This window comes from Nanorana parkeri, unplaced genomic scaffold (assembly GCF_000935625.1).
Source record: "Nanorana parkeri isolate BGI_ZX_2015 unplaced genomic scaffold, ASM93562v1 scaffold135, whole genome shotgun sequence".
NCBI classification, from domain to species: domain Eukaryota; kingdom Metazoa; phylum Chordata; class Amphibia; order Anura; family Dicroglossidae; genus Nanorana; species Nanorana parkeri.
The window spans coordinates 1977989-1994656 of NW_017306403.1; the positions used below are offsets into that span (position 1 = coordinate 1977989).

General features: G+C 45.5%; 1 protein-coding gene across 1 annotated transcript; it reads left to right on the forward strand.

Moving 5' to 3' along the window:
* Window positions 1-8291: 8291 nt before the first annotated feature.
* LOC108784973 lies at window positions 8292-15828 on the forward strand. Its single transcript, XM_018553930.1, has 2 exons — window positions 8292-8348; window positions 14621-15828. Exon 2 carries the CDS (start codon window positions 14638-14640, stop codon window positions 15811-15813), a length of 1176 nt encoding a protein of 391 aa, XP_018409432.1. The 5' UTR covers window positions 8292-8348; window positions 14621-14637; the 3' UTR covers window positions 15814-15828.
* Window positions 15829-16668: the final 840 nt, after the last annotated feature.

Consider the following 16668-nt stretch of genomic DNA (forward strand, 5'->3'; position numbering starts at 1 on the left):
TTAAAACGTTTCATTTGAATCTTGATCCTCAATACCGACCTCTTAAAAACCTTTTTTTCCGGTAAACAGAACGACACAGCGGCTTATTTTTAAGCAACACGGACAGGCGTACGGGGCGTCCCCCCTCCTTTGTCCAGCTTGATTGATGGAGGTTTTGATAGAATAGCCGTGTTATGAAAGCCTTCCATCCCCCCTTCATTTAGTAATCCTATATTCCCCCCGTCCCCGTCCCCCAAGTCTTGTCATGTTCCAAAGTGACGTGTTTGACTTGGCGCGATATGAGACCCAGAGAGATGCTTGTAGGTAGGAACTGCGTGTGTTTGACCTGGCTGCAAAATCTGTTTTCTCCTTTCATCAAATTAGTCCAGCTGCGCTATATAAAATGCTGCCCGAGTTTATATTGGAGGCATCTCCCCTTCCGTGTAAGAATTAAGAATGTGACAAAATTAACAACAGTAATGTAAATATACAGTAATATAATAGAAGGCTGTGAGCTGAGGCCGGGATTCGGGGTTAACGCTTTCCATAGCTGGCTGCATTGCAACTGTCCGTCAGTCTATGTAAAGCCAGAAGCTAAAAACTCATAGAAGCTTTAACATTAAGGGCCCATTGGCACCATAGGGTTCCATTCATCACACAATACCTTATGGTTAATGCATGAAATCACACAACGCACCTAGTGTGTGTTACCATGCACTAGGTGCATTGCATTGCCATTCATTTGAATGGCACCCAAATGCGCCTCCCGGCCCCCATGCACTGCAATGCACAACTTTTTTTGCATCACAACGTACAGTATTGCAGTACCGCTCATTGCATTGTGTTGCAGTGCATAGCAGCAGGGTTGTGCATTGGGGTGCCATTCAAGTGAATTGCAATGCACCGAGTGCATGGTAACATACACTAGGTGCATTGTGTGGTAGCATGCAATAATTAATACAATACTATGGGCCCTTTGATTGGATTGCAAAAGTCCTTTTCCATCTTTTTAAATCAGCAGCTTTCATTAAAAAGAAAGATTCCTGGAGATCCTGCCATGGAGGTCTTTCTTCAGATACCTACTATTATAGGGTGACAACACTCTGCCTGACCCTGTGGTGTCACCCTGTTCATTGGAGACTACAATTGGCCATTCCAACACACATGATGCAGGCAATGCTAGTTCAGCCCTCCAGCTGGGTTCAAACTACAATTTCCATCATGCAGCTGCCTCTGAGAGTCATGACTGTGGCTGTCAGAGTCTTGTAGTTTCCCAACAGCTGGAGGGCTTACAAATGGCTACCCCAGCTATAGAGTAGCACTTGAGTGACAGCTCTGAGTCTGCTGGGGCTTCTGACATCACATCCAAGATGGCGGCACCCAGCTGCCGTCTTAGGGATCTTGGATGTCTACACAAGGGAGGCTTTTACAGGTAAATAAAATACATGTAATGCATATTTATGCCTCATTCACACGAGAAAAGGGCGGCACGTACAGCTCTGTGCTGCGTGTACGGCCGTATAGGGAAGCTCCCGGGAAGGACAGGTGCTGCGTGTAATTAGTGCGCAGCCCCTGTCCTTCTCTATGGGACTACGCGGCCGTACATCGTTCTACCCTCACCCACCCTGCATGTCCGTACGCTGGCAGGAAGGATCCTGTCTGCATCCGAGCCAGGACACCCGCACCCATACGGACCTGCACTTGAGGTGAGCGTAGGGGGATGTACAGTATGCCCGTGCACTCCCATAGAAAAGGACAGGGGCTGCGTGCTAATCACACGCAGCACCTGTCCTTCCCATGAGCTGACCGATACGGCCGTTCACGCAGCACGGAGCTGTACATGCCGGCCGATTCTCATGTGAATTAGGCCTTAACCTAAAGGGATGATAGTTGCTGAAATAAATTATCTGGTGTGACACTCTAAACCATGGATAGGCAACATCGGCACCCCAGCCATGGTGGAACTACATCCCACAGGCAGACTCCCAGAGGGATGATAAAGTTTGTAGTTTTACCACAGCTGGAGTGCCGAGGTTGCCTACCCCAGCTCTAAACTCTAAAAGGGTCTCTTTAAGCATACACGAGGCACATCCCATTCTGTGAGGAGCTCATCAGAACCAATGAAACCGAGGGTCAGATCTTTCCTGATGGAGTGATGAGAAGCATTCCATGTGTGGGCACTTTGTGTGTATGCTACAGTACAGAATGTTCTTTTACGTTATCCCCTATGTGCAATTATGCAATCACGATCTCTAACAAGGTTTTAAGAGGGCCCCGTTTAGGAAAGCCAGTTCATGTTGGACTCTGGTGGATGTAATGCTCCTTTCATCTATGGTCTCCCGATGTCCTCCTCTTCCAAGCCTCGTTGGTTGTAAAACGAAACCGGCAGCTTCGGTGAAAAGCTTGGAATAGCAGCTAATGTGGGTTCTATGTGTCTAAAATAAATAAGATGATTCGGTCCTTAAACACAATGAGCAATACCAACCTGTCACTCAAGTGTAGCCAAAGATGCCCCTAGAATATTAATAACTGGTTGAATGATGTGGATGGATAGTGAGGATCATTAATGAGGATGGAAAATTCCAAAGTGCATTTTAAATTGGATCGGCGGCCAATGCATGTGGCATCAAATGCTCCCGGCTAGAAAAAAAAAAGCAGCAGTCTGGCAGCCAACAAAAGCATGTAATTGTAGTGCCATACCGCAGCTACTCCAATAGTGGCACGCGCCAACCCATGTGTGCAACAAGCGGGGCCAACATGGACCACATACTTAAAGTGACATTAATGGAGAACTATGGGGTCAGGGCTTTTCCCCATAGTTCTCCTTAGGGTAACGGGAGGACACAAACTAGCGTCCTCCCGTCACCCTAGGCTCAGTATACCGCGAGCTGTAGCTCGCGGTACACTGAGACGCCACAGTATACCGCGAGATGCCGCAGCTGAAGCAGATCCCGACAATTGTGCCGGGATCCGCCCAGCTGACTGACACCTGGCTCTGCCTATCTAGAGGCAGAGCCAGCTGTACCCGCCCCCTCCCCCGTCCGTTCCGCCAGTCAGCGCTGGAGGATCGGAGCGGGGAGGGGGGAATCCTGGCACTTCCTGTCCCGAGGTGTCTGCATGCGTCCATAGACTTACCTTGCGTCTCTGCTCGTCTCCCGGCCATAAATCCGAACTGCGCATGCGCCCGCCCCAAGATGCTTTGCGGCCGCCCGAGCAGTTTCAGATTCTAGGACGGGAGCGCGCAGTGAAGACGGGGTAAGTTTAAACCGCTGTTAAAGCGGGTTTAAAAAAAATAAAACTTTTTGCCTATATCTATCGCTTGCTAGCAGTAGATATATGCAAAAAAAATGAGGGTTTAGAACCACTTTAGGGTGGACCTAGCAGCAGATATTATATCAATACAAATTAATAGACATGTGCGATTCGTTTCGTTCCGAATCAAACTTTGTATGAATTTTCTGGGAATTCGGACATTCTGACACATCCGAATTTCTGAATCCCAATGCATCCGAATGTGTCTGAATCCGAATGTCCGTTTCCGAAATTCGGATCCCGTTTCATTAAAAAACTAAAATGAATCGGACATGTGACTTTTCTGGCCATCAGATGTGTTTTTCGGTTTAATGCGTCCAAATGGGTACATATAATACTAAAGCTGAGGCTCCTAGACCTGAATGGCGTTCGGGAGCTCCCGAATGTCAACTTTGAGGGCAGGCATTTAGATCAGTCGAGGGAGAACAAAGCTCACTTCCTGGAGTCTCCCAAGTTGAGTCTTCCAAGACAGGAAATGAGGAGGAGTCTACCCAATGGAGAAACAAGACAATAAGATACTGCGGGACTCAACCTATACCACTGTATGCAAACTAGAAAAGGCTTCAAGTCAGAAACAATGTAACAATGTATTTGCATCATTGGAACAAGAATGTTGCTCACTGCCTGTTGAGTATTCCAAGACAGGAAATGAAGGGGAATCTACCCAATGGAGAAACAAGACAAAAAGATGCTGCAGATCTCAACCCTTTCCCACTTTATAAAAGCTAGAGAAAAAAGTTTGCTATTCACGTCAGAATGAATGTAGCAATATATTTCCATCACTTGAGGGAGAATGACGCTAATTTCCTGTTGAGTCTCCCAAGGCAGGAAATGGAGGGGAATCTACCCAATGGAGGCACAAGACAACTGCAGGCAGTGGGGAATCTAGACATTCTTTCACCCGGGGGGCAAAGGCTCAGAGTTGCATTCCCCCCCAAAGGAGAAGTTCTCCATCCACACACCCAGTGGCGACCCTTGTAAAGCAGCACCCAGGGCACCCCCCCAGGGGAAGTTCTCCATCCACACACCTAGTGGCGCCCCTAGTAAAGCAGTATCGGGCAAATGCTGACTGCATGTCTTAACCCTTTCCTAATCCATACAAACTTGAAGAAAGTTTGCTCTTCAAGTCACAAACACTATAACGCTGTTGTGAGACGACCGGTCTTTGTAAAATTTGTGTTAGCCAACTAGCGAACATTTGGTTCACGGGCTGCATCAGCCACACCATAACGAGCCGTTGGGTCACCAAAGTCTCTCTTTCTTCACTCTTAGCCTTGAAATCGAAATAGTTTGTAAACATCACTCTCGGGAACGTGAGCTCACATTAACGGCCCACGCCGGTCGCCCGCTCCATCAATCCATCAACTGGTGTGTAAACTAGCACTTCCTCGTATTTCTCCAGCGCTGCTACCATTCGTCTTGGGACCGCGACCTCTCTTGTTCGGCGCGGGAAGATAAAGCCGACTCTGTATGAGGAATATTACAGTAGCCGGTGTTCATGCTGTTTTTGAACAGATCACTTTAAAAAGCTCGCCCTCCCCTTTCTGCATAAAAATTACACCCGGGGCACATATCCCGCTCTCACACTGAGCGCATTCTGCTGAGCTATTATATAAATAAAGCTTCTCTTTACCCTCCCACATCTGTCCCAGGGGCCGAAGTCAGTGACTCAAGCACCGGGTATCGAATGCTCCGTCCTAATTTCATCCCAGCCGTTGACAACACAGGTGTCCTTTTTCTGCTCTCAGGACCTCGGTTCTAGGATTCCGTGATGGAACTCAAATAGAATCTTTTTTTTTTTTTAACTCGCGCCAGGGGACATGGTGAAAAAAAAGAGCCGAACTTGTACATGTCCTGCTGAAGTTTTTTTTTTCTTTTTTCTTTGGCTACCGATGAAGGATTTTTCTATACAATGAATGATTCACGAGCTTGTTTTCAAAAATGTCTCAACACTTATTTTGCCTAAAATCAAAGCGCAGTGTGTTGAAATGAACATTAAGATATAAATTTACATGGCTTGATCCAAGAGCACATTGTGTTATAAACTTGGGAGAGAGCCCAAGGCTAAAATCTGCAGCAGCTAATTCTGATTAGAAAAATCTATCTATCTATCTATCTATCTATCTATCTATCTATCTATCTATCTATCTATCTATCTATCTATCTATCTATCTATCTATTGTCTATCTCAATCCTAAAGGCTATTTATATTTCAATAAAGGGTTTTAAAGCAACCCAGGCCCTGCACACAGCCATCCATGGAAGTCAGTGGTTGTATGCAGCTCCACATTGGAATACGCTGTGTAGTATTGTGTGGCAATCCCATGGTAGAACTGGGGGTTATAGTCACCCAGAACTATCAGCCAGAGTGGCTGAGCGGTTCAAGGAGGCAAGTTTGTGTACTGGGAAAGAGCTGACTTCGCAGTTCTTCCTAGGTTTTGTGGATTTGGCATGGGATCCTGGAACTGGGAGATTTCAAAGAGAATTGGGAAGGATAAGATCTCCAGTCCTGGGTCCGGGGTATAGTAGTGGCCAGCACCTAATGATTGCACACCTGTGCCCAGCACTTATGGAAAGGGTGCTGGCTAATGTTCTGGGCTCCAGCGGGGAAGAGGAACTGAGGTGTTCAGAAGTCAGGAGGACTCCTCCTAGAAGGAAGAAGGGAGTTAGGTGGCTGTGTGTGCTGGAGGCCAGCCAAGGAGACTTAGAAAGCCAGTGATGCATGAGGGATGTGTTTAAGAGTCACACGAAAGGTGGACTGTGGCTCCGTTAAGGGAAACTCTAACGTCCAGGGACTGGGAAGGATGGAGTATGTGCGACAACCTGGAGTCGGTGAGACTATGTGTTCTATTTGCTGGGATACAAGCGGACCTTGTGTTATTGTTGAAGAAGCTATGTTTCTTTTCTGGAAGCAATAAAAGACTGTTTTGTTTTATGTTACAATGGCTTCAAAACTGGTCCTTAAGCGCTCACCATTTGTTCTAAGTTCCCCAAATATCACAGCTGGTAATTGCATACAACCACATATATGTATAGACGTAAATCCCTGGACACAGGTTTCTGTGTATCTAAGTACTTAGCTAAGGTTTGTACTTGCAAAGCAACTGAGCCCTGCCAGCATGCTGCAGAGAAGGGCTCTGAGGGGAAGCAGTGGTTTCTCTGCAGAGGTTTGACAAGCCCCCTGTTGAGTCAAAACAAGAGCTCTCCAATCAGCAATGCTCATGCTCCCTGCTGATTGGCTCTGGCACAGCAGGGGGCGTATCTGACCTCCACAGAGAGGCCACTGATTTCACACAGAGAGAGGGGTTCCTTCCCTGCAGCATGCTGGCAGGGGACAGGCTTTTCTACTCTAAAGGAAACCAACTGTAAGACTCTGCACACCTTTTGTTTTAATGCATTGTGAATTCAGCTGATACAAACTAAAGAAAGTCCAGGCTGTGTCTGAGCACCACCCTATCCAGAAAGAAGGTTAAAAAGAGTTCTCTGAATTCTAATGGACACCCTTCTACCAGAGGTCACTGCCACCAAAAAGACCACCTTGAGCATCAAATTCCACAAATTACATTATTCGGTTGGAATAAATGAAGGACCTATTAGGTCATTTAGAGCTAAATTCCCTGACAAATTGGCAGATTAGGCTGTTTACTGCCCACTCAGTGCCCATAATTGCTGCTATGGCCGTCACCTGCAACTTCACTCAGGCCAGACTCATGAGTTTGTTTCTCGTTTAGCCCCACTAACAGAATGGATGGGGGAATCCCATATATCACATTCACATCAGTCCTTGCCCTCAAAGAGCTGCCCCACTTATGTAAATAATGGGGTACTTCTTCTGCGAGTATCTGGTGCATTCTTGAATTAGAATTAGTGTGTGGGTGTGTCATTCATTCACAGATCCATTCACAGTATCTGTGAATGAAAAGACAAGTGCCACCGTGGCAGAAGAACTCTTAGATGTCAACACATTACAAGTGACGTTACCCCACCTGTAGTTCATTGATTACTTTCTCCAGACCCATAACTGAAGGTCCGCAGGAGCCTGAGCATTGCACGCGCTATCCACTGAACCCGCCATTGATTCATTTTTCCAGCCCCATAACTGAAGGTCCGTGTGGACCTGGGGCTCGAGGAACAGTGCGCAGGAGCCTCAGCATTGCACCCGCCATCCACTGCACGTGCCATTGATTGCTTTCTCCAGACCCATAACTGAAGGTCTATATGAACCTGGGGCTCGAGGAACAGTCTGCAGTAACCTGAGCATTGCACCCGCCATTGATTCATTTCCCCAGCCCCATAACTGAGGGTACGTATGGACCTGGGGCTCGAGGAACAGTCCGCAGTAACCTGAGCATTGCACCCGCCATTGATTCATTTCCCCAGCCCCATAACTGAGGGTACGTATGGACCTGGGGCTCGAGGAACAGTCCGCAGTAACCTGAGCATTGCACCCGCCATTGATTCATTTCCCCAGCCCCATAACTGAGGGTACGTATGGACCTGGGGCTCGAGGAACAGTCCGCAGTAACCTGAGCATTGCACCCGCCATTGATTCATTTCCCCAGCCCCATAACTGAGGGTACGTATGGACCTGGGGCTCGAGGAACAGTCCGCAGGAGCCTGAGCTTTGCACCCGTCATCCACTGCACCCGCCATCCATCCATCCAGTTGCAACGCTTTGAAGGCTCAAATGCAAATAATTAATACATGCACATTTTATCTTTCATTAATGTGTGTGCATTTATTCCTTTTTTAGGCAACGTCTTATAAATACACATTTATAACACGAATGCTTTTAGCTGATTTTATTTAATTGTGTCTTTTGGTTGAACTCAATGGATATATGTCTATCTTTAACCTATATAACTATGTAACATGTATGACCCTGCAGGGCTCTCTCTGTCTGGATAACAGATAGACGTAGTGTAGATATAGCCTTGCCTACGTTGCAGTGTGAAGTCGCCTTTCCTTGCAGCAAGGAATGCTGGGAGATGAGCAGCTGTCAGAGAGGAAGTAGTGGAGCCTCGGCTTGTCCTGGAGTTACACAACCAGCAATTTAGGTAAGAGCTTCTCCTATGAAGTATTAACAATCTATAAAGCTTTATTATCTCCGCTCAGCGGGAGGATGTACAGGGGCGCAGGATGGGGGCACTGCAAGTCAACAAGCAAGACACTGCAAGCCAGAAAACTTCCTGTATTTAGTTACTTTCTGCTACCTGGGAACATAGAAGGAAACAAAATGTAACTTTTGTCCTACAGAGAGATCTGTTTACTAGCACAAGGCAATCCCGACCTCGCTCCTACTCATAACAGGTTTTCTTTTCATAATGGCATGTAGAAAATGTTTAAAGTGTTTGTAAACCTTAAAACTGACCTGCGATTTAATTGCTTCCTCTCGAAGAATAACTTGTTTTATCACATATATTTTGTAAACATGTATCACAAGGAAGTCACTTTTTTTAGTTTTAGATAGACTAAGGAGCAGTTAGATCAATGGTGGTCAACTTTCCTGATATAGGGGAGCTCAAGTGTGGCCCCTGACATCACCAAAGGGCCACATATAATATATAATGCTATTAATGGTACAAAAAGCTGTGAGTGACGGCTGACTTGCTACAAAAGCTGGACAAGGACTACAGGTATGCTACAAGAAGTGGTCAAAGATTAGATATGCTATAGGACAGGGGTAGTCCAACTTCAGCCCTCCAGGTGTTGTAAAACTACATATCCCATTAGGCATTGCAAGACTCTGACGGCCACAGGCATGACTCCCATAGGCAAATGCATGACGTTATTGCGAAGTTTAGCTACCTTTGCAATAGCAGCTTTTGGGGACCAGGGACATGCCTCCAAGGACTACTGTTTGCAGGGGCTCCAAGGGTCGCACAGGAAATACAAAAGGGCCATAGGTTTGGCACCAGGGAGTTAGACCCTCTGTTAAGTCTTTATTGCTGTCTGAGTCCCCATTTTGGAGGCTCGCCCTCTCGATTTGCACTAGTGATTAGTGATATGTGTGGGTTTGTTGCAAACAGAGTTCGCCCAAGAATGTGCAAAACTGTCACTGACACCCCCCCCCGACCCAATCAGTTGCAGCCGAGGCATTGCCTGCCTCACAGCTACCCGTCACAATGGGTAGGGAAATGGGCCGGTGTGGTGGCATGGTGTCAGTGACAGCTTGGAGTGGGCTTTGCAAACTTGGTTCAGACCAAGCCCATGCACATAACTAGTGGTGACCAAGTTGTCAGCAGAGCAAAAAGGTCAGGGGAAATCTTCCAATGGGGACAACTCTCTCAGAGGGGTTTCCCCTCACATTGGGAGATTTCTTCTAATTTCCTGTTGCATCTCTGGGACTGGAAGTCAAGGCAAATGTCCTCAGTGGTACACAGGCAATGATGCAGTTAATAGCTTCCACCTTGCGAAGATCAGAAGAGGACAACCTCGCACATCATATGATGGGTCTGAAGACTAAGGCAAGAAAAAAATAAGCAAAAAATACAGCAGCTTGGGAGTTGCCCAGGTGGTCAGGAGGGTTGATTGGGGGGCCCAGGTGGGCAGTAGGGTTGATTGGGAGATGGGGATGGTTTGATTAAGTCCTGTGCTTTTTGCCCCAGACTTGTTTCTGTGCTTTAAATATCCTCGTCTCCCTGCAGGCCTCCACCAACGTGTTTTTTCAGGCGATGTTATTTCTGAAAAACAAAACACTCCCATCAGCTCCGTCTATGGCTGCTGGACATAAAATAATATTAAAAGGTTCTCGATATTAATAGCCACATCGGGTCGGCGTGTCTGGGTAAACGCTGTCAGCCTCGCAGGCTGTAATTGCAAGCGTATTTAATTTCTCCAACAGAAACGCACTCATAAAAAAACATGAATAGCGGCGGTTGTATTAAGTAGCTGCCTGTCTATGGATGGTCACGTTCCCTTTCAAGGCTTTGGCCAGAACAAGGGCTGTTTTGCCAGCTTCGTGGTAACAAGCAAGGCAAGGCAAATATACCCAATATCTGGCCGGCTAGTAATACACTGAGACAGCACTTTTCCTTTTTTTTTTCTTCTTCTCCGCAAGCTATTTAAGAGCTGAGGGGTCTGCGGGGATTGAGAAATCAGGAGCGCTAATTAGCATTTCGTCCTTGTACATTGGGCGCATTCCATGACTTTTGGTCAATGGCACTAGTAACACCGTCTTGATATGCGGAGCCAGGAACATGATTGGAAACCAGAGCCCCCGAATGACTGACGTGATGATGTCATGCGTTCCTCTTTTCACCCATATCTAAGGTCCCCATAAATGATTCATGGGCAGGAGGCTTCTAGTGACACCTCCTCGTACTCCAGCCAACCACCGTTCCTTTGCAGGTTTAAAGCCAATCATTCAAATCTCATACAACCTTTAACATGTTAATGTCATTTTCAGTATTTTAAAATCTTAATGAGAATAATTCCTAGTGATCCTGCAATGGAGGCCCTTGTTCAGGCACTTCCTGTGTTCAGAGTGACAACGCTCTGTTCCTGTCTCCCAGTTGTGCTTCTTTCACCTCGCGCGGCCTTTCGATGGAGACCACGGACATGGTCCACTGGTGTCACCATCCGGAAACTCGTCCTGAGGAATGCCAGGCAGCCATCGCTGGAAGTGGCTAATAAGAGGCAACAAGAGATCAGCAACGATGTGATGCAACAAAGCCGGTAGACATGTAAACTGCAGAAAATTTTGGTTCGGATATTTCGTTATTTCAGGAATCGTATCGAAAATTCAGTTCGGGTTTTGGATTCGAATTTTCATTAGTTTCGGATGAGTTTGCAAATATTCTTCGCGAATCAAATGAAAAAATAAAGTCACCAGCACACCAAGTAGTAGTTTAGCAATCGTGTCATTAAATTGCCAATGTGTCATTAAATGGACTATTGCTAAACTACTACTTGGTGTGCTGGTGACTCTATTTTTTCATTTGGTTTGTTCACGGTGCCATCTGGGTCAGTACAAGCACCCACCCGTCTACACGGGTCTCTTGGATGTTCCGGTAAGGAGTGCAGCAAGACCTCTTGTTCTGAATGTTCTTTGTGAATAACACAGAAAACCAGATACAGATATTTATACTAAAGCTGAGGCTCCCAGACCCAAATGGCATTCTGGAGCTCCCCAATGCCATTCGGGTCTGGGAGCCTCAGCTTTAGTATTATATGTATATACTGTATATGGCTCCCATGTTGCCATAACGAAAATTCGTGTTCAGACCCATTCGGATGCATTACATCGAAAAACACATCCGAGTGGCCAGAAAAGTCACATGTCCGATTCAGATTAGTTTTTTAACGAAATTGGGACAGCATCCGAAAATGGGAAACCGGAAATTAGGATTCGAACACATTCGGATGCTTTGGGATTTAGAAAGTCGGATGTGTCAAAATGTCAGAATTTTGGAAAATTTGTCCGAATTTTGATTTCGAAGGAAAGGAATCGCACATGTCTGATAGCCGGCATAACAAATGGGTGGGCCTGAACACCGGGCTACCACGTAAATGCATACATGGAGCTCCGCTGAGCTAAGCTAAGAGCGCGCTCACTGCATGGTCCCAGCACACTTGGCTTCTAGTCTCCGTAAACGATTGGGAGCCAGCAGGACAGACTTCCAATCATGTGACCGATGTTGCTGTGGTCACATGATCAGGAGTCCACATCCCCAACGTTAAGACCCAGTTAAAAAGCTGGCGGTAGGTGGTGGCAAGGGTTAAAGTCTAACTTCAGATAATTTTTGTTAATATTGGATGGTTTGGGAAGTTTAACGTTTATGGTTTTTATTTCTGTCTGTGATCCCACAGGATCAAATTTTTTTCCTCACTTCCTCTCCCTGTGACACCCGTACAAGAAATGATGGATGCGGGCGTCAGAGGGACAAAAAAGCCACGGACAGCAATAAAAACATTCTCACTGTTGAAAAGATTTGTCACCACTTCCTGTTCAAATCTTATGCTCCCTGCTGATTGATTAACTCTAGCTTGGACTTAGCATGTGTTTGTTGAACCTCTGCAGAGGGACCCCTGCTTCTGCACGGAGAGAAAGGATCCTTCTCTGCAGAATGCTGGCATGGGACAGGCTTTTCTTCTAAGGCTGTGGCCTCTTTCTAAAGAAAACTAACCGCAAAACTTTGCACACCTTGATGCGCTTGGAATGTATTTAGTTGACTTAAACTGAACCATAAAGTGGGCTTTTTCTGACAAAGTGACAAACAAGTAGGTGCTTATCGGGTACTCTAGCATTGGTTGTCTGGCTGCATGTTCCGGATCAGCGCCTCGCTAAGTAGTTCTGGATCCTGCACCTTGAAAAAAAAAGTCAACAATGGCCGCTCTCACCATTTTAAACCTTATTCATGTACGTGGGCAGCTTGTGATAACCCCTCTGTGATAGGAGATGTATTTATTTATTCCAGGTATTTATATATTGCTGACAATTTACACAGTGCTTTACATACCGCACACTCACACCAGACCCTGCCCTTGAGGAGCTTACATTCTAAGGTCTCCATCTCCCATGCATACATTCAATAGGGCCAATTTAGACAGGAGCCAATTAACCTTCCAGCATGTCTTTGGAGTGTGGGAGAAAACCAGAGTACCTGGAGGAAACCCACGCAAGCACAGGGAGAACATCGAAACTCAATGCCTATAGTGTCCTTGCCGGAATACGAACTGGGGACCCAGTGCTAACCACTGAGCCACCGTGCTGCGCCATCCAAAGCCTTCCCTATACACAGAAATATCTGGAGTCTTCCAATGGAGTTATAGGTGCACCGCGATGATGTCATTGCTCTTTGCCGGAATTGACATCATTTTCCAACAAAGGCTTCGGCTTTAAAAAAGCTAATTTCTGTGTCTAGTTCCCTGTTTTTTTTTGCAACATTACCAGAATAAACTTTCATTACCATCCCACAAAGCGCCCCGCAAAGTCTAATTCATCCATATGTCTGTTCTTCACCCACCCACAAACCCCAGACTTCCTTGAGCTATGGTAGAATTTTCCCGGTAGAGCTAGAAGGTTCTGGGGCACAGGCAGACCAGCTTGCAGAATATATCCGGCGTGGCAGTTGGTGAGGCTGTTTTGCAATCTTCACCAGTTTCCGGAAACCAGCGTGCAGTGGTTGTGAGATGGTACACCAAGCTAACGTTACATTAATACATTGCTGTACATTTATTTTTCCTCCTTCTTTATGACCTGTACTGTCAATATTGCAGCTCACGTGTCAGTCTTTTTTCATTCCTGCAGGACTTAACCAATGAAATTATCACATTATAATTGTTTTTTTCCTTTTGGAGTTCCCATCTAACAAATCTGATATTGCAAGACAGGTTAAGCCAGATTATGAATTATGTCATAGTGTTAAAGTGGACCAAAAAAAAAAAATGCCACTCATGTTGTCTATATTGAATAAAAGCTAAAAAAGCACCAAATCCCCGTAATTGAAACAGGCTCTTTTTAGGACCGACGGGTACAATGATTTCCTATTGCAGTCTATAGCCAGAAATGCGAGAGGTAGGGGCATTCATTATCTTAAAGTCTCTGCTTCTCACATTTCTGGTCTCTTGGCCACAGCTTTGGACTGGAAGTTGCTGGAAATGAATGGGCCTGTTGGGTCACAGGTAGGCTTTTGGGTTCTTTTTTTTTTTTTAGTTTTGCTGAATGTAGATAGAAGAGGGGGCCGGTAGACCCAAAGTCAGATTCTGACTTCAGGTCCACTTTATTTTTCCATCATATTACCTTGTTTCTACACAGGCTGATAAGGAAATCTCCTGATTAAGGTTATTTCTACACTATGGACAATGCAAACATGTTTGTGTTTAGGCATACCTCCCAAGTGTTCCCCATTTAATGGGAATGTCCCTCATTGGGAATCAAATTCCTTTGACCCTCTTTAATCCTCAGCTGTCCCTCTGATGTACAGAACTCTATGAAAGGTTCTATTCCACTACAAAAAGTTTGCTTCTGCACTAAGCCCTTCATCTTATGTCTTCGTTATCTTCTTTGCTACTTCGAAAAGCCAATATAAAGGAAAAGTAATGGTGGAAAACAACAATTCCGGAGTCAACCATTAATTTTTGGCATATAAATTCTTAATGGATCGTATAACTAGGTGCGTGGCAGCGGTGTGTCCATTTCCTGAATACTTTGAGTTGGAAGGTGTCCCTCTTTCCCATCGTCAAGTTAGGAGGTACAGCTTAGGCCTTTATAAGAAGAAAAACTCTTAGCCACAATTATACTTTATGTATAACATTGTAAACCATATTTGTGATGATTTGTGAAATGATATAATAAAAAGTATTTTTTTCTTCTAACTGTCTACAGGTATCCTGTGTGATGAAATGAGTGGAAAAGAGATTTCAGTGGCCATTGTCGGTGGAGGGATTTCAGGCTTGGTCTGTGCAGCTAGACTGTCACAGTTGGGAATCACAAACTCCGTAGTGTTTGACACTGGGAAACATGGCCCCGGAGGCAGATGTAGCAGCCGGTACATCAACATTAATGGAAAACTTCATATATTTGACCACGCTGTCCAGTTCTTCACTGTGAGTGACCAGAGATTTGCCAAAATTGTGTCCTTTATGCACAACAAGAAAGCAGTGAAATTATGGCCTGGCAAAATTGTTCAGCTCAAAGCGGGGAAACAGCCAGAAGAAATCAAGAACATGCAGATGTTCATTGGAACAAGGGGAATGCAGACGGTCCCTGAGTGTCTGTCAAGTCTTGTCCGTGTTGAGGTGCACAAGTGGGTCAGCAGTGTGCACTGGGATCCACTAATTAAAAAGTGGCAAGTCGATGACGGCTGGTTTGATTACTTGGTGGTGGCCCATAATGGAAAGTGTGCTTCAAGGCTCATGGAACACTCAGGGGCTCCACAAATCCACAACCTTCTCAAAGTTAAGTTTGGACCTGTTCTATCACCGCAGACTCACGTCATGCAGCTTTGCTCCCTCTGGGTTTTGTTGTTTGCCTTAACAAAAAAAGTTTCATTGAGCTATGATGGGGCATTTGCGGAACACCCAGACATATCATGGATTGGAAATAACACATCTAAGTACGGTGACAATCAGATGGAATGTTGGACTGTCATTAGCACAAAGGCATTTGGGGCCAGCCATAAGGCTCCTCAAGAGTTTTTACCACCTTCCAAAGAAAAAGAGGTCACTCATTTACTTTTAAACGGATTTGCAGAGGTGACTGGCGTTGATCGAAAAATGTTGACTCCCTGCTTCACTAAAGTACAGCTGTGGGGTGCGGCTAACCCCCTCAATGTGCTGCAGGGTGAGGGCTGTGCCTTCCAGGCAAGTCACAATGTGGGAATATGTGGAGACTGGCTCGTAAGTCCAAGCATTGAAGGAGCAGCGGTCAGCGGCCTGTCCCTAGCTGAGGTCATTTGGCAACATTTCCAAGGAGAAAGAAGAGATGTTGGCCTAAAAAGCCATCTGCAGCCATCGGAGAATGAAGCTATAGGTGCCTTCCCTGCAAGCAAAACATTATTTTTTAACCCTGTGAAATAACGGTTCTACTGTTCTATTGTAATAAAAGCATTGCATATACAGTACATAAAAGTAAATATGTAATGCAGCCTTTATCTTAATTGTTTTCATCCTAAATTAGCAAAATTATGCTCATTTTGCTGACAATGCATTGTATTGCATGCATCGGATGCATTGGATTCAATTGGAAACTGATTTCCATTTGAAATGGGTCATTTTACAGCAAAATTGAATTTGCTGCACATTTAACAATTTCCCCTTTAGCAAAACTTTGGCCTAATTAGCCTCTAATTAACTCGGGTGCATTTTGCCGGAATGTCCCAACACTGAAAACTCTAAATTTTACTCCCTACAAAGAAAGAGCAAAATTGAGAGTTGTTGTTTCATGAGAAATTGCATTAGGGTCAATTCGGGGCTTTTCTCACCAAAATTTCAGCAAGGATGAAATGTGTAGTTTTACAGCAAACTCTCTCCTGTTACTACGTTACCCCTAAGGGGAATGGACTGGTATATGTAGGCAACTACAAGATGTGGTCAAAGAACTCACAAATACAGATGCCATCCTCATTGTTCTGGCTTGTTGCAACATTATGTGCATATTGAATGATCAAATATCTAGGAGAATAGATTTTTAAAGCCTGCTGGAAATTTGCTCTGCAGATGGGTTAGGCCACTGATTCTGTGGGTGATGGTGTGTCACATAGCATGTCCCCCACTAGGCCCTGTGGTTCTTCCTGCTGACCGCTACGTCACTACTGTGTCCTGTTGTGACCTAGTGGTGTGCAAGAGGAACCACAGAGTCCAGAGTGGGATATGCTACCCGACACACCATGAACTGTGGGATAAAACTTGTGCTCCTAGCTCTGCAAGAGAGCA